This window comes from Amblyomma americanum, chromosome 8 (genome assembly GCF_052857255.1).
Source record: "Amblyomma americanum isolate KBUSLIRL-KWMA chromosome 8, ASM5285725v1, whole genome shotgun sequence".
Classification (NCBI taxonomy): Eukaryota; Metazoa; Arthropoda; class Arachnida; order Ixodida; family Ixodidae; genus Amblyomma; species Amblyomma americanum.
In genome coordinates, this window is record NC_135504.1 from 90,060,178 (window position 1) to 90,078,444 (window position 18,267).

At 47.4% G+C, this 18,267-nt stretch overlaps 1 protein-coding gene across 3 annotated transcripts in view; it reads left to right on the top strand.

Moving 5' to 3' along the window:
- The window catches only part of LOC144101991 (beta-hexosaminidase subunit alpha-like), a 94,666-nt gene that overhangs the window by 67,041 nt on the left and 9,358 nt on the right, over positions 1 to 18,267 (top strand). For all 3 annotated transcript variants that reach the window (XM_077635236.1, XM_077635234.1, XM_077635235.1), the window contains exons 10-12: positions 30 to 102; positions 9,480 to 9,651; positions 16,507 to 16,597. In XM_077635236.1, the coding sequence (XP_077491362.1) occupies positions 30 to 102; positions 9,480 to 9,651; positions 16,507 to 16,597 (336 nt within the window). The remainder of the gene's footprint in view (positions 1 to 29; positions 103 to 9,479; positions 9,652 to 16,506; positions 16,598 to 18,267) is intronic.

The window sequence follows — 18,267 nt, forward strand, 5'->3', positions numbered from 1 at the left end:
CTCAAAAGGACTGTTCGCTGTGCTTGCAGGTTGCTTCAAATTGTGCGGCGCACGGGCAAGAGCTACATGGTGTGGCAAGAGGTGTTCGACAACAAGGTGGAGGTGAGAGAACTTAGTTATAAGTTCTTGCCGTATCACTGCACAAGAAGTGTTTCCAACTCCTGCAAAATGTTTTCTTTGCACTCACTGGATATCCGTCGTGCTCTCGTCGGCACCGTTTTCAGAACTGCGATCAGACTATAGTCGCGCGCCTGCCCGAGCCCAACCTATACCACGGAGTCTCATATTTGTATCTTCATTCAGCAACAAGGATTGGTGCCCCCCCCCCTCCCCCCCGAAAGACGTGCCCATTTTTCTTTTGTTTATTCATTTCAAATACTGCAAGCAGATCTTGGGTTGCTGCAAGGTGGGAAAAACTGCAGAACAACAAAGGGACATTGCTGTAGAAAGTACAAACCCACCTCCAATTTTAATGATCCTACTGTGTTTTATGTCATGAAAAAACATGCAGATCAAAGTTGAAAAGTATAGAGATTTGCTTACGCATGTTTGCTTTCGATTGTGGAGGCGTCGACTAAGTAAGATATGAAATTTCAGTTTGCGCCGTTTGATTAGACCGCCAAATTCGAAGCTCATGGCTATAGGACGAGAGGGGACCCAATGTTTTTGATTCGTGACTTCGGATGAAACGGCACTCCCTTAGTATCGATAGTTGCACCAAAATGCGTGTGCTAGAACTTTCGTACCAAAGCTAATGCTTAACAGAAATCTTTCTAAAGAAGGAACAAGGAGCTGCATTTCATTTAACTCTAATGGCAGCCTCTTCGCAACTAGCGCGAATCAAGCCCGCGTCAATAGCATGAATTTTCGAGTTTTTAGATAAAGACAACGAGGACATTTTAAGCCGCGCGTGTTTGACTAGTTTGCTTCTTACTGTTAGTATAAAAGGGGGGGGGGGGGGCAATCCAACTGTGCGGCCTGCTCGTGCCCCCCCTCTCCCCTCCGCCACCGGATACGGGCCGGTGTAGTTTCGGCTACTAGGCTTTGTTCCGGTGCAAAGCAAGCGGAGGGGATGGGTTGGCCGGGGCCCATCCTCGGGGGATGCGAAACCCCAGGGAGAGGCAGTGACTTTCAGGTGACTGTCAGGCCCAGTTGCGCTCGTGTGGTCTGATGCGTGAGCGGAGGCAGGCCTGGGGACACACCCAGACTGGACCCACGAAATTCGGCACGGAAGGCATCAAAGCTCAAAAGGTTTTCAAATACATGCTACTCGCCTCCGCACGCGGGGGCGTGCACGTCAGGCGACCGACGCGCCTGTTTCTGGTTTTGGAGAGGCCAGGTCTGCGCGGGGGTTCACAGCAGCCAGGCTCCTCGGAAGCGATGTCCTTTTGGAGGCAGCTTCACGGCTGCCCGCGAGGAAATTGGGGTCACTGCGGTACGCCGAGGTAGGGGGGCGTAGTACGACCAGTGCGAAAACCGCCGATGTTGTGCAGTACCGGCGGAGTAGGCCGGGTTATTTCACCCTAAGCTACGTTCTTGGTTTTCGGCCCGGTAAGCCCAGCCTTGAACACTCCCTCCTCAGTAGGCGTGGAGCAAGCTAGGGAAGAGAATAAGTGCATGGTTGGTTGGTTGGAAGTACACGTGGGTCCCACCGGAGGTGCTAGGTCATGGTGCCAATAGCCGTAGGGCCGATAGGCTGACGACCTAAGCCTCTACTGGCCGGACCGCACCACACATACTTCCGGTGTCTGAAAAATTGGCTGTTTTCCGCTCTCGTTAAACCTAGTAGATAGCGAGAGCTATAGGCCATGACGACGCTGAGGCTTCGCTTTGCTTAGGCGACGTAATGCTACTGATGATTTACTTGGGTAATCTCTGTGTATGCTTGTTTCGTTCCAATGCTGAAGTCTTGCTTGCTTCAGAGACGCCAAACTCGGCACGTCGTCTTCTTCATTCGCGGGTTCACTGTTGGACGCTAAGCGAAGTCGTGTAGCCGCGTCGTCATTACGGCGCTTATTGAGACGTTTGACACTCTCTTCTTCGGTCTCTACGGCACGCTGTCTCGTCCTTGTTTCATTGCGACACCGAAGTCCGGCTTCATTCAGCCTAGCCGACTCACCGTTCTCCATGACGGCCGAAGCACAAGCCAGGGTTTCTTCGGCGCCGCGTCAGCGTGTGGACTACTGGCGTCGCCGGAGGCGAAAATTCGGCACTTGGAGCGAGGCGACGCAGGTAGACGCAGATATCTGGCAAGGCCAGATCGCAGCGTCGGCGCCGGAAATACCTAGCAGGTGGGGATTGGTGGGGCCAAAAGCCGTGGCCCGTTTCTGCAAAGGCAGCAGCGCCCCTTCTGCACCCTTGCTATTGTCCCCCTTGCCCCCCAAAATGTTCCCGTCAGCGCTGAATTGGACGATTAGGTACTGACTGGGGATAATTGAGAGACTTCACTCACGGTGTCTCCCCTCCCCCGTCTGGAGACGCCAGTTCCTATGCCCTCATGTGTTTGGTAGCCCTCTCCAGCGTGCTCAAAGCGACGGCGCCGGTAGACGAGACGCTGACGCGACGCCGAACAAACGCTGCGGCTCGCCTTCTGCTACGCCGAAGCGTATGTATATACACACTGCTTAGCCCCTCTACCTCTACTACGCGTGCGCACAACTGGCGAGGCGAGTGGCGCCTGCTCCACGACGAGCGCAACGATGAAGTGACGTCATGCCTGATGGCGCGCAGAGCGGTGCGACCACGGTTGAGGTGCAACAACGGTGAAAGTGCGACCATGCTGAAGAGGCGAAGCGGCTGCCGTAATGTAGTCCCTCTCCCTCTACTACGCATGCGCACAACTGGCGAGGCGAGTGGCATCTTCTCCACGACGAGCGCAACGATGAAGTGACGTCATGCCTGATGGCGCGCAGAGCGGTGCGACCATAGTTGAGGTGCAACCACGGCGAAAGTGCAACCATGCTGAAGAGGCGAAGCGGCTGCCGTAATGTAGTCCCTCTCCCTCTACTACGCATGCGCACAACTGGCGAGGCGAGTGGCGTCTTCTCCACGACGAGCGCAACGATGGAGTGACGTCATGCCTGATGGCGCGCAGAGCGGGGCGACCATGGTTGAGGTGCAACCACGGCGAAAGTGCGACCATGCTGAAGAGGCGAAGTGGCTGCCGTAATGTAGTCCCTCTTCCTCTACTACGCATGCGCACAACTGGCGAGGCGAGTGGCGTCTGCTCCACGACGAGCGCAACGATGGAGTGACGTCATGCCTGATGGCGCGCAGAGCGGTGCGACCACGGTTGAGGTGCAACCACGGCGAAAGTGCGACCATGCTGAAGAGGCGAAGCGGCTGCCGTAATGTAGTCCCTCTCCCTCTACTACGCATGCGCACAACTGGCGAGGCGAGTGGCGTCTGCTCCACGACGAGCGAAACGACGGAGTGACGTCATGCCAGATGGCGCGCCGAGCGGTGTGACCACGGCCGAGGTGCAACCACGACGAAAGTGCGGCCATGCTGAAAAGGCGAAGCGGCTACAATAATGTAGCTCTCGCTACGAAAACCGCGAAAAGAAGTCGACGGCTAGTAGCTGACAGGTTGGAAAAAAAACCTGAAAGTCAGGGAGGGGCCCGAGGTAGCTGACCACGTGTTAGGCTCTCCTGTTTCCGGCGGTCGGAGCCCGTTCCCTGTCCTGGACAGGCAGGCCAGCAATGGAGTGAAGACTTTCGAAGGATCAGAGCAAAAAAAAAAAAAACTCCCTGCCCTGTTTCCCATCCCTATGCCCATATCCCCTGTGCACAACCTTACAACCTATCCATTTTTTCCATCCTCTTCGCTTCGTCCCAGGGGAGATCAGAGGAGCCTCCCCGGGCCCGCTCCCCCGGCTGGGGGTCGCTATGTAGCTTTTTACCACCCCAACCTCATTTTTTTTTCCATTTTCTCCACGTACGGGTGTTAAAATTGTACCTTTGCCCTCGGTCCTTTTCATTTATCTTCAAATTGGATTAAGATACGTAAGTGTCGCAGGCGAGGGTTATTATTTTTAAAGCTTCTTAGGTTGCCCCAACCTTATATCTGTTAGAATAAGGGTACTGCTTTTTGAAAGAGTCGGCCCTTCCAAGTACATTTCGTCCATTTTCATCTCTGATACCTCTGACGCTGAGACCGTTGTAGCTAAGATAACGTAATCTACATGTTTATAGAGAACTCCCAAAATCTTGCTCTTTTTTCACAATTGTGCTGTGAACCATCGCATGAAATTATTCTGAATTATCCCGGCCATTTCAGCTACATCCACATTTCTGCCAATTTCCCCACACTTTTTATTCCGTCAATGGGATTCTGTGTTATCTACAGTTAATTTCAAAGAGCTTTTGTTAGGCTAGAATTTTGTTCCTTCAAATGTGCAATAGCACGATACAACTGTTATATGCATTTTACCTCAGGGAGTGACAGCAAGTTGTTTTTAAAATACCTGATAGTGTCTGCTATGTGCCCACTGATATTTGAGGTTTATTTCATTCTCAAAGGAAACAGGAAGTCACGACTAAACGCTGTAACGCTAAATAGGTCAAACTTCCCCTGCACAGATGCCATCAGTGCTTGATTCGTATGTCGGCAGTTCAGGGAGGCTAAATTATTACCACATTGGAAACGAGATGTGTATAGAGACATTTACCCGTGCACATAATAAAATGCGCTCCGCTTTGCTACCAAAAATATATTGCGGTAGGCATGCAATGACAAAATGTTGGTCATCCCTCAGAGAGCAGCAATATTTAGGCACTATTTTTTTGGTCGGGCTCGATAACTGCTTTTATTTTGTGAAGCGTTAGAGGCCCAGTGATGACAAAAATCGATCGTCGAGTAAGACACCGCTGAGAATGAACAGGAGGAAAGAACGAGCGAAGAACAGCGCAGAAAGTAGGGAGGAAGAAACGGATGCGTACAGTAAAACCTCCTGCGGGCAAGCCGGCTCATTTTGTATAAAGGTAGGACTACGCCAATCAGACAGCGCAGTACACATAAATACGCGACTGACACCGTGGACTCAGACTTCAAATGTTCGCCCATGAGTGAAAGTACATGCTATATAAACGTGTAACTGACGCGCCTAATAGCCTTCGTCGTTCGCACAGATACTATTATGAGATAGCAGACAGTGATCATACTTTTCTTGGGTAAAAAAACAAAACGAAATGATATCCTTGCTGGAGCCCAGAATAAACAAGTTAAAGAAATGTCTAAATTAACAGCCACCTTGAATAAAGGCGAGGCGATTAATCTGGCGTCCCGTAATGATGTGATTTAGTTTCTTGTGTGTGTTTTATGATCAACAAAGGCGTTTGCGGGCGTCGGTTCCTCGCTTATAGATCATGTGCTTTCAATCTTTAATAAACAGTTGGAAGTAACTCTGCGCCGGTAGTACCGTCATTGTTTCTGTCTGATTCGCGCAGTCCTGCCTGCAAGATAACCGATGGTCCTTAAGGGTAACAGACTGGATTACAAGAGAAGACAAGCGTAGCAGTGGGAGGGGCAGAAGATTAGGTGGGCGGGTGAGATTAAGAAGTTTGCAGGCTTACGGTTAGCGCAGCTGGCAAATTTCAGGGTTAGTTAGAGAGACATGGGAGAGGCATTTGCCCAGAAGTGGGCGTAGTCAGGCTGATGGTGATTACTATTATGAAACCCACGCCAAGAGTATTGAGGACAAAACAACGAAGGAAGAGGACATGCGTTCGAGAGGCCGGTCAGGCAACCGAAGCGGCGAAGGCCGGACGTAGCGAGAGTTAATGCCGAATGGTCATCTGGCGAGTCTAAACATGTCTGTTGTGCACGCGACGGATCATGCGCAAGAAGTGTGGCGAAATGGATATGGATGTGCTCAGGTAAGAACGGTAATCGAGGTCCCATGACTATTTTTTTCAATTAAATTTTTATGTGTGATGGGCAAATATGTCGACACAAAGAAATCATATTTAGTTCTTCAGGGAACGCTGTAGTCTTCTTCGGAAAGAGACAGTATAGTATATCACGCGATGTCGCAAACGTAGATTTTGTGATTTTGCAAAAAAAGTAGGTTGGATCCCTGCAGAATGTAAAATAAACTGTAGGATTTCGCGCATCAAAAAGGACAACGGTCGTTTACATTTCTACGTTCCCTATTTGGTCTCATCGCCCAGTCCTCCCTTTAATAAATGTACTCGTCAAAGACTGAGCATGGAGACCGGAAATAGGCAGTAGCCTACGTCACAGAGTGCGAATGTGCCGCGAAGTTCTCGGAGTAGCCATCCTGTCCTCAAGCTTAATGGGCATGAAGTGCGTCAACTTCCGTTCTCGGAAAACTCAGGAGGAAAAACGCTAGGCGCCCGTGTGCTGTGCGATGTCAGTGCACGTTAAAGATCCCCAGGTGGTCGAAATCATTCCGTAGCCCTCCACTACGGCACCTCTCTCTTCATTTCTTCTTTCACTCCTTTATCCCTTCCCTTACGGCGCGGTTCAGGTGTCCAACGATATATGAGACAGATACTGCGCTATTTGCTTTACCCAAAAACCAATTATTATTATTAACCCTGTCCGGGAACAGCGGCAAAACAGATAGAGGAATAAAGTGACGCTGAACCGAAACGATAATACGCTGAGAGCATAGAGCGGACTTGGGGCAGTTCTTCGATAGAATAGTATGCGCCCTTGCGTGCATTAAATTGTGCGGCGCATTGCGTATATCTCCCAACGCTGTGCATGCACGCCGAATATTCGGTTGTCGGCGGCAGCACGTGCCACGGTGCGCTTTACATTGTTTCGAACCCGTCATTTATGGCATGCCATGAAGCCCGAGCTTATGGGCTGGACAAAGAACTGAGGCAGGGCGTCTGCAAAACCAATGGATTGGGGGCGGTGAAAAATGTGTGATCCCGGCAATGCATTTGGCGCCCATGTGATCCAGCGGATGGTACGGATGTATTTGATAGTGACAACTTTGTTCAGTTCTGCTTGCAACACAGAAAGCTTACAGCCTCCTTCGTTGACCCTTAAGCGCGCGATGAAGGCGGCGGTTTCTGAATAACACAAAGGCCCTGGCCGTAAATCGAGTGGGCCTAACATCTATGAGGTACCCTTCAATGTGCTATGCCTTTCTTGGTATGCAATACATGCTTGCAGCCGCTTTTAACCAGGAGATAGAATGGAAACTTTTATCAACATTTCCCACCTTCTACCGCATTAGAGAGCGCAGTAGGCAGACTTTGCATTTAACCTTCGTCAACGATGACACTCAATGAACGAAGACAGCATCCATCAGCAATCACCAGATCACAAACGAGTGTAGAACACACCTGAGGCTGTTTCACAAGAATATAAATTTTGTACTCTTTGTAATTTAACTCATTCGGTTTGATGTAGGCTGACAGTAAGCTCGGCATAAACACTCACCGGAATTAACAGCCGCAGAGCGTCAAAATAATGCGCCGTATCAATCTTCAAGGGCAGTGAACTAAATTCTTGCAGAACTCATACACGTCACTGCCGAAAACAAATGCTTTATCAAGTTTATCGTGACTCATTCATGTTATTAGGGCCCATCGAGAAAATGCAGTAAAACATTTCCAAAGTAGTGAGTCTTTCTCTCACTCTCTGCAGCGCATTACACAAACGGCCAGAAATGGCAATAGCAATAAAGAAAAAGGCTTAAGCGGAAGGTACTGCAACTTATCTCCTTTTTTTCCAAATTTCGAAAAATCTAAGCACTTCTGGTTGCACTTCCTACTTAAAACATTGAAAGATTAGGCACAACTGAGTATAATTGTGACTGTCAAATGTGTGGAGCCACCAAAGCCGGAAAGGCACATCCTATACCAATTACACTGCCAACTAACCAATCGTCCCTTCATTTCCCATTAAGCACATCTTTTGGGATGAGATCATAGCCGCGTTTACATGAATGCGACCGAGGTCGATTCCAGGCCACTTTTTGAGGGAAAGTGCATAAACGTCCAGAAAGAGAGTTGAGGTCGAGTGACGCCTTCCCTTCTCAAAACCTGCTTTCTCTCAAAAAGTGAACCGGGGTCGACTTCTGTCGCATTCGTGTAACCGCGGCTCATAAAGCTCGACTATCGACCTTGCGAGTGCTATGTAGAGTGAAAACAGATGCCAGTGACAAAGAGCAGAAGTGCAATGCGTGAAAGAACTGGAAAAAGGTCTACATAGAGCTACTTACACAGTCGCTACGACAAGTCACAGAAAGATCAATGTGGTAAGTCATTCTCCAAACACCACAGCGACCGAGAGGCCCTTACGGCAATCAACACATTCTACACGTCAGTCATAGCTAACTACGATCATTTATGCCCTAAAATACGCCAGCATCATCTAGAGAAACGAGAGTATATTCATGGACTGCGAATCTGCTTTAATAACATGCGACTGTCGTCGCAGCCGTATCAGAGGTGCTATTTGAAGGCCTCCGCCGGGGGCCTTCAGCTTGGCGGTATTATTTTCACAGCTGATGCAGCTTGCACATCAAGGTTCGCATGAAAACATGAAAACACATCAAACCATCGAGGCTTTCCTTTTTGTGCAATACGCGATAGTTTGCATTGTGGCACCCTGATCCAAACAATGGGTTTACGCATCGCGGCATACTGACGTCGGAAACAACGTCCACCTTACGAAACCCAGATAATTGCAGACACTGAGAGGAGGGCGTTATGTGGCATGCTTCCGTTGGAAGGTACACAGACCTAGCTCTGCTCTTCGTACGCCAGCTGCGCTTATTAAATACCACAGCGCCTGCATTTCACTACTCATTCAGCGCCAGCAAAGTAAGAGGCAACTCACACACTGATTTAATGAAGATCACCATCTGCTGTCACCGAGACTTGTTAGCTGAATCAATTCGCGTGATATTGGAATGGAAGGGCTTCCCATAGTGGTTCAGAAGTGGGAACGCTATGTTCGCAAGTAATTAAAGCCAAGCTACTGAAATAAGGAGGTGTAACCATAAGGGTCTGCCCTCCAGCGATATATTCAATTTTGTCAACATTTGTTATACAAGCGGAACTGCAGACAGTCCTTCCTGCCACCACCCCTCTCCTCTGCTAATAACCCAATTCATACTTCGATACTTAGAAGCTTTTTTAGGCCATCCAATGGGCCAAAGTTTCAGGAGAACACTTTCTGCAGACAAAATGTTTCAAAAACGTGGAAATTTGGACGAGTCGGTAAGGGGGAGTTACGCTATGGAACAAGACGAACATGCAGAAAAACCCTTCGTTTGTCTCTTCTTCTACTTGTCAGTATTGTGGTGCCATGACATAAAGGATTTTTAGTGCACCTGTAAATGTGGCACATAAATTTAGCCCTGCTTGCCGACATTTCAAATTGTTAATTATCTCATAAGTTTAGTACTCAATCTGGTGGCCCTTACCTAACCTGTTGACACTAACGATAATTTACTCACCCGTTCTATATTTGTTTCTACGCGTTCGGTGCAGGTGGCGCCGGACACCGTAGTGCACGTCTGGAAGCAACCGTACTTGACCGAGCTGAACGCTGTCACGGCGGCAGGTTTCCAAACCCTGCTGTCAAGCTGCTGGTACCTGAACCATATTAACTATGGCGCCGACTGGAAGGTCTACTATGAGTGTGACCCGCAGAACTTCACAGGTGAGTGCAGGTCTTCTTGAACGGCTTTTTCATTTAGGAAATGAAAACGGTGACGATGATAAATAGCTAGGAGCGAACTAGGCGGTCCAAAAGGAACCAGAAATATCTAGTCCCTTGCGACCATTAATTGCTGTCATTAAATTTAGGGTTCTGCGTAAATTTGTCTCGAGACGACGCTCGCGAAAATCTTTTACCGGCATTGACCGCCGCATTCATAGATTTCACGAAAGCGTTTGATAAAGTGTGTCATAACTTACTACTATACAAATTGCAGCAACTTAACCTCGACCCAAAGATTTCAACCTGGCTTGAAGCTTTTCTTAGAAACCGTCAACAGTTTGTTTCTATTAATGACCTCACCTCAGATCCGAGTGTGATTCACTCCGATGTTCCGCAAGGCACTGTGCTCGGTCCACTTCTTTTACTTACATTAACGACCTACCCTCCTGCATTTCATCTCACATTCACCTATTCGCCGATGACTGCGTAATATTCAGGGAAATAACATGCGATAGCGACATACTAATGCTACAATCCGACCTCGACTCCATCTCTACCTGATGTAAATCTTGGCTAATGGACCTTAATGTTAACAAGTGCAAATTCATGCGTGTGTCTCTAGTGACTAATACCTTGCCCTCTTATCACCTTCACGGTTTGTCTCTGGACTCCGTACACTCTTTTAAATACCTCGGTGTTCACATAACTAATGACCTTACCTCGACTGCTCATGTCACACATGTCGTTAACAACGCCAACAAAACACTTGGATACCTTCGTCGTAACTTTGCTAAAGCACCATCATCGCTGAAACTTTTACTGTACAGAACACTAGTTTTACCTAAACTCGAATACGCTGCATCGATATGGGATCCTTATCACCAGAACTTCACGCACTCGCTTGAGATGGTCCAAAATACAGCTGCTCGATTCATTCTCTCTAACTACAACAGAACTGCAAGCATAACCAGCATGAAATCTAGTCTCGGTCTGCCATCCCTTGGGTCCCGTCGTCGAGCACTTCGTCTTCGCCTTTTTCATAAACTTTTTCACCATTCTTATCTACGCGAAGAACTTATTTCACCCCCATAGTACGTGTCATCACGCATGAATCACGCCCAAAAGGTTGTAATACCATTCTGCAGAACGAAAACCTACTTTCATTCCTTTTTACCCCGGACATCCGACGAGTGGAATCACCTTCCCGCACGACTGATACTAATCGGTGATCACCGTTTATTTCAAGATGATTTAGCTAGCACTGTATAACTAGCAACCTTCTGTAATATTGTGCTCATATTTCTATGTTTTACTACATTGTATAACCACTCCTCTCTATAATGCCGTATGGCCCTGAGGGTATTTCAAATAAATAAATAAATAAATAAATAAATAAATAAATAAATAAATAAATATATAAATAAATAATCTTCGCTTGGAGAGCAAAGCACAAATTGGTCCATCGATAGCAGGATGTCTTCAGCACAATGACGCAAGGAGGGTTTATTCTTGGACATGATCAAAGATTTAAAGTTTTTTTTTTTTTTGCGGGCACACACTCTGGTGAAAAAACTGCAGTTTTTTAACGGTTATGATATGAACAGTAATAATAGTGTTCTCTTGAGTGCAATCCACTAAGAGCAGTTTGAGGCACAGTGCCCGACTTTTCGTCTAGAACAATTTGTTACAGCCACATTCTTGCTTATAGGCAGCCACTAGGAAAACAAAGTCGGCAGGAACACTTGCGAATGCTTACGCGTGAGAGTGCCTAGGCCCGCCCGCTCACTTTGTGAACCAAGTCGCCGTGCTCTGTGGCCTCATGTAACCCACTGCCATGCAGCTGGCAATTTTACCCATGCATAGCTCTTCGTAGCCGCTGCCGCGACGCCGCCGCACCCCTTCTGGTCTGCGCGCTAATTCGGGAAGACAGTCGCCGCCTTACCGCGGCACGCGCTCCGCCTTAAGTGTATGACGCGATAACTAATGGCTGAATGCGCATATATGCAGAATTAGGCTTTCTATATTTAACATTCAGAGATCCCTGAGAGTGCTCATGCCACTCCTGGCTCAATGGTGCAGTGGTTGAGCGGTGCTCCACTGCCTGGGTGCTGCGACCCTTCGCTCTCGAGACCAATCATTAATTTAACCGCCACCTGCTAAGTTGCATGAGGACGCCATATTTGATGGGCTCCATCGAGTATTAACACACACACGCACACACGCGCGCGCACACGCGTGTGGGGCTGCACGTAGTGGGGCTGCAAAACACAAGCCCCAAGCGGGATTTCAACGACCGGTGGTGCGAATATAGCTTCGTTTCATGGCGCCTTAGACCTTTCGACCACTAGCCCAGGCTGGCGCTCCGCATTGTGAATGGTAACATCTTGCGCTGTGCCTCACATATTGCTGTATTTGTCATCTTTCATACAATAGTTAAACTGAGAATGAAAATTGGTTTTTGAGGGAAGGAAATGGCGCAGTAAGAGTCTCACATTTCGGTGAACACCCGAAGCGCGCTGTTAGAGAAGGGATAAAGGTAGGAGTGAAAGAAGGAAATAGAAAGACGTGCCGTAGTGGAGGGTTCTGTGATCCCGGGGACGTTTACCATGCAGTAACATGGCACAACACACGGGCGCGTTTTGCGCTTCGCCTCCATCGAAACGCGGCCGCCCCGGCCGGCTTTAAACCTTCCAACTCCGGCTCAGTAGCCCAGCGCCATCACCACTGAGCAACTGCCACGGGTAAAGAATTAAAAATAAATTGTTTTCAGGAATGTAAAGGCGCCGTACAGTATCTGTTTTAAGTGAATACTTCATCCACAAAGTGAGAAGAGCCATAAAGAAACAAAGAGAGAAGGAAAGAAAGAAGGAAGCATAGGAAAAAGAAAGAAAGAGAGAAAGAAAGGAAGGAAGGAAGGGAAGAAAGAAGGAAGGAAGTAAAGAAGGGAAGGAGAAGGAAAGAAGGCAGAAAATAAATAAAGAAGGAACGAAGACAAAAAGAGTGAAAGAAAGATGGAACGAAAAAAGAAAGGAAAGGCAGAAGGAAAGAGCGATGGAAAGAAAGAAAGAAAGAATGAGAGAAAGAAGGATGGAAAGAAGGAAAGAAAAGGAAGAAGGAAAGAATTATGGAAAGATGTAAAAAAAGAAGAAAGGAATGAAGGAAAGAAGAAATGAAAGAAGGAAGGAAAGAAGGGAAGAAAGAAGGAAGTAATGAACCAAAGAAAGAAAGAGATAAAGGAAGAAAGAAAGGAAGAAGTGCCGAAGTGCAATGGTTTGGATTAATCTAGGGCACCCGGGGTCCATCAGACGTGTACTCACAATGCACAGCACACTAACGTCTTTTAGCGTGATAGCGTTCATAGTCCCATCCAGCAGAAAAGGCGGCGTCGTACCGTCGGCGTTGTGCAGCGGCAGTCACGTTACACGTGACGCCACCCGTGTATTCGTGAAAGGGTTTAAATATAACAACACGTAATGCTAAATAAGGGACGCCACATGTCTTAATGATACAACTTTATAATGTAAAGGATTTTCGCTTCGGTACGGCTTTGGTACAAGCAGTGCTCTGGAGAACACTTCCAATAAGCCACCTGCTCACTTCTCACGGTGCGATCAGGGCGTCTACCCACAAGTGAGATAGTCACTGCGCCCTTTCCCTTCCTCCCAACCAATTTTAGGGCAATTTATCGCAAAGCGTTCGTGCAATAATATAAAACCTAAAATAACGCCAAATGACTTCTACTCAGACCATCAGGAAATTTGTTCACACAAAAGACAATTGCGATTATTTTTTGTATTTCTTCGTCGCAGGAAGAAAATCACTCTAGCGCGCTCCTTTATGCCTCCGAACCATGTATTCTGCAAATAGCTTCACAAATTTTAGGCAAGGCCAGTTACTGAGACAAACATTCTGGTTGTAATCACATAGGCCACTTTCTATACATAGGACAGGATTACCTTTAGCACCACCTAGTTTGATTAATGCGCCTTTTTCACGACGCGACAGCGCATGTGCCCATCCCCTGGCGGCGGTGTCGCGAAACATATTGCAAGGGTCGCTCGCTCCACTCGAGACCGGTCGTGAAAGTGTAAACAAACCGGCTTCCTACGCGGGGTGCGTTGCTGCAGCTGTCGGGCGTTCAGCGCGACGCATTTGGCGATACCTACGAAATGTGTTGCATACGGCAGCAATGCCCAATACATAAAGGGAAGAAAACTCGGATTTTTTCGCTTTCCGAGCGCTTCCCGGGAGAGCCTTCGACGCGAAGCGTGGATAAAAGCAGTTAGCCGGCTCGACGATCGTGCCGCCCTTGGGCACCGTCAAGCACGTCAAGACTGTGCGGGAATCACTTTGTGACAGGTACCGACGAGGTACTGTGTTTAAATGCGTGTGCAGTCTATCACGAAGTGTTTTATTTATGGGCAGGAAGGCCTCGAATGTCACCGCGGCACCCAGACTGCGTTCCGACGCTTTTTGCTTTCTCAAGCAAGAAGGCCAAATGGGCAAGTGCTGTGAGCCGCTTTCAACGCGCGATGGAGCGGGCAACGGAAAAGAAGCTACGAGAGCATTCACGCATGGTGCTAAAGCTTTGTCATAATCTCCTATGGAAATTTCCTTGTTTATGCCACTACACCCTGGCCAATCCCCCCGTGTGGGTATGTGCCATGTATTAAGAGGCAGAAGAAGAAGAAGGTGCGTTATGCGTGTGTTCGAATCACATCCATGATGAAGAGGTCTGCGTGGTATCGCCGGAATGGATTAATGTGCGCCTCTCGCGCTCGTCTTTATGGACGCGCATGCTTGTTTAACCTATTCAGCGGTGTGTTGTGGGAAAATACAGTGAAATTCTAGCAGAGCTACTTTGTTGCGAGTACGCTTGTGCTTTTATAGCTCGTGTAGCTATTCTGCAGCGCTTGAGCACAACGATTGCTTGTGAAAACTGTTGCCCCCAGTATTTTTCTGTGCTACGGCGTGCACGATGTGGTATCCACCTGTCATGCATGGCAGGCGTATACAGCGGAAAATGCCAACCTCACTGATCGGGGATATTTCATTGAACATTATGTTCCGAATGTAGCCTTCATCTCTGAAGCGGCGGCCCTTGCTAGCTGGTGTTCGCATCGCATGCCGGATGATCGGAGATACTGAAGAATTTGCTTTTCGGTGTTCGGTGGGCACTACAGCCTGCCTCGGACTTCGCACCAAGCCATCAGTGAACCCTAGAAATCCTCCAGGTATCAGGTGCTGCCCAGGACGCGCAATCGTTGACAGATTCCAACAAAACGTGCTCCGCAGCGGCACTCAGTCCGGCCGGGTTGGGCGCGCAGTACCCTACCAGTGAGCTTCCAGCGTTGTACGCGAGGTGGCAGCACAGGAAAATGAAAAAGGCGGATTAGGTAAGGTATTGTTGGATGGCGCAAAAAACATCGCTTCGCGGACAAGTGCAATCTATAAGGTAAACAAGAGAATATGTTTTCTGGAATTAAAAAATAACAATTCTGGAGCTTCATGTGTAAATAAAAGTTAGGGCGTTACTAAGGAACGATGTTATACAACTCAACCCAACAATAAGAGTATCGTTACACTGACCCAACAACTGTCTAAAATTCAAGGTCAAGTGCCCAAGAAACTGTCTAGAAAAATGCAATGGTTTCCCTCGGCACGGGGCGCAGACAGAGTCCATGTGAGCAACATTTATTTTGCTAATGCTCTTCATTCAACTGTGCCTTAATTGATTTTAAGGCACTTCTGAAAAGCGAGAACTGGCGTGGCACAGCTGTTTTAAAAATATTACTCCATTTTACATAATAGAGTTACTGATCCTAAAAGTTTTCTGCACTGTGCAACGCAAAATGCTTATGTTTAGTATTTACACAAATGTCTAAGAAGCCAACTCTGAAAGTTTTGATATTTCTTGAATTAGTCTAGTGGTCAATGCTGGATGCTTAACTCAAGCACACTAGTGCTACTCTCTTGGCCAAAGGCCACCAAAACAAGGTTTCATGCAAGACAAGCCTTAAATTTTCGTTAGAAGATGCCCGTCAGCTCGAGAGATAGGTCAAATTACAGGAGCCTGTCTGCTTCAAGATACGCGGTCTCGCTTAATGGGCAAGCGCACTCAGTTTGGTGCAATGTCTGTGTCGCGGAAGTTTATCCACGTTTTTCTTGCAGCCCCCGTTATCATCCAGTGTAGGCCGCTACACTCTGTGCGCCCGACATGTCGGCGGCGTGCATTTTCTTCGTAACGTGAGACTCCTCACATTGATATATTCAGCTACGAATGCCTAAAATGTGCTGTGTTGATTTCAAACTTAAGCTGAGATGTTTTCTTTACTGGCGAATAGACTGTCAGCAGGGATTAGATGCATCTTCTCCATTTTGTGGTGGTTAGGTTGGGTGGGACAGTATTATGCCTAAGTAAATAAACTTACTAGAAAGGTTTTCGTATATGAAACATTCCTCTGGTACTCATGCTTTCGTACACTCTGGACGTGTCATATCGCCTGAGTTCTGCGCCGAAACCGGAACACAAATGAGGCGACTTGGAAAACCACGTACATAACAGCATGCACGCATTTGTCTAATCCCGTGCATATTCCTCACTACCATTATACTGAACGATTGCAACACAGTTGCGCATATTGTGCGGTACTAGGAAAGATTGGTGCTACAAACCATAATGAAACTTTTCCGATTTGATGCTCTGCAATTAACATCGTGAATAAAGATTTCCGAATATTTATATCTTGCGTTCTTAGCAAATCAATAGATAAGCACAAAATAAACTACTGTGTAAAATGAAAGCAATTACCTGGTATAACATTTAATGCAAAGTCTTTTTTGATATCCTTGCAGGTACGCCCCAGCAGAAGGCTCTGGTTCTAGGTGGAGAAGCTTGCATGTGGGGAGAGTACGTGGATGGAACAAACCTAATCAGTCGCACGTGGTGAGTTGGATGCACTGATCAACAGTTTTTACACTACTCACAAAATCCTACAAATTTTTGTTCTCTTAGACTGATAAAGATTTATGTTGGGCTAGTTGGTTCTTTAGGTTCATTAGGCAAAACAAGACCACTAAAGACAAGAGCCCTAAAGACAGATGGATCCATGGAGTTTACGAAGGATATTCCAGCAGCGTTGAAAATTCGAAGTGATAATAAAATGAGAGATTGAATCTCCTTGGTAATAATTACTTCTGTTAATCGCGATCACTCTTTTATGGGAGGCATGCCCGTCGGCATATCTTGGGTGTGATCTTTTCGTTTTACCGCTACACACCTCTATGTTTTGGTTATACTTTCTCCTCCTGCACTTTTCAGTGCTCTGCTATGATCTGTGATGAATTATGAGGGCGAAATCACTCACTTAGAATAACAAGTAAGCTGGTTCGATATCCCGACGAGCGATATATGTTTTAGAAACAGGACGATTAACGATGGGAAATGATCGACGTCAACTGGATACCTTCCAACATTCGCTTAGACGAACGACCTGGCATCGTTCTTCTACTTTTGCGCCGTACATGACCTCTGTTCATAGGGTCAGCAAGATTTCCGTCTTTACAGCTGGAGCTCACTGAAAGCCTAAATCAATCTGAAGACAGTAGTACGGACGCATTAAAATATCGTAGGGTACTCTGTCTTTGATGAGCGGTTACCACTTCCGCTATAGCACGCTATTCAGTAATAAGCGTTGCTCATTCCTGTGACGAACAACATCTGGAGTACCTAAGCGCAACAGCATTGAACGGGACTAGTGCCAGTGGCATTAGGACGGCGTTTGTCATGGATACTTAGAGGCAATTTTCTTACCAGAAATCTCCGGATGAAGAACACTGATATCTACAATAATACGGACTCTAGGGCGACACAAGAGAAAGAAAAAAATTATTATGTTAGAAAGTAAGGAGGGAGGCCCCTCGAGCATGGAGATCTTTGTAAGGGGTCCCAATTGCAGTAGCTATCAGGATGGCCTGGGTTATTACGTTACGCTGGTCGTCCGAGGCTGCGCTAGACAGGCCCGCTTCACACTGGAACGGGGAGGGGTGGGAGGTGGGAGGTAATGAGGGAGGGGTGGGGATTTCCCATCTGGAATTCCTATGCTAGGACCTTGACTGGTAGTGTAAGAAAGTGTGATGTGTAAACTACACCGGAGTGCGCATGCTTTGATACAGGACAAAACATTCTAGCCGGTGTCGTCACTGTCCCACTCCTGAACAAGTATTGGGACAGTATCACGGGAAAGACAGGATCACGTCTTACTTTACCTTAAGCTGCATGCACACAAACCATTTTGATAAAAAAGGTGTCGCTGCGCTATGTAAAATCAGTTTGCGTTGATGATGAGGTGTTCACTGTATGCAGGTAAATGAGGATAAGCGAAGGAGCTCAACGGCAGCATCACCGATGTATTGGTTGCATTGGTTAGCGTGTAATTTGTGTGCTTAATGCAAGAGGCTAAATGCGCGGAGGCTAAAGCGGCACGCTTAGCAAACGGCAGCCTAAAATAAAATCGATTTCAAGTAGAGAACGGAACAAAACAGAGTGAGGCAGTGACGAAGGTGTGGCAGTTGTAACCAGGAGGAATCGGACAGCAGCAAAGGCCGCAGATTTCA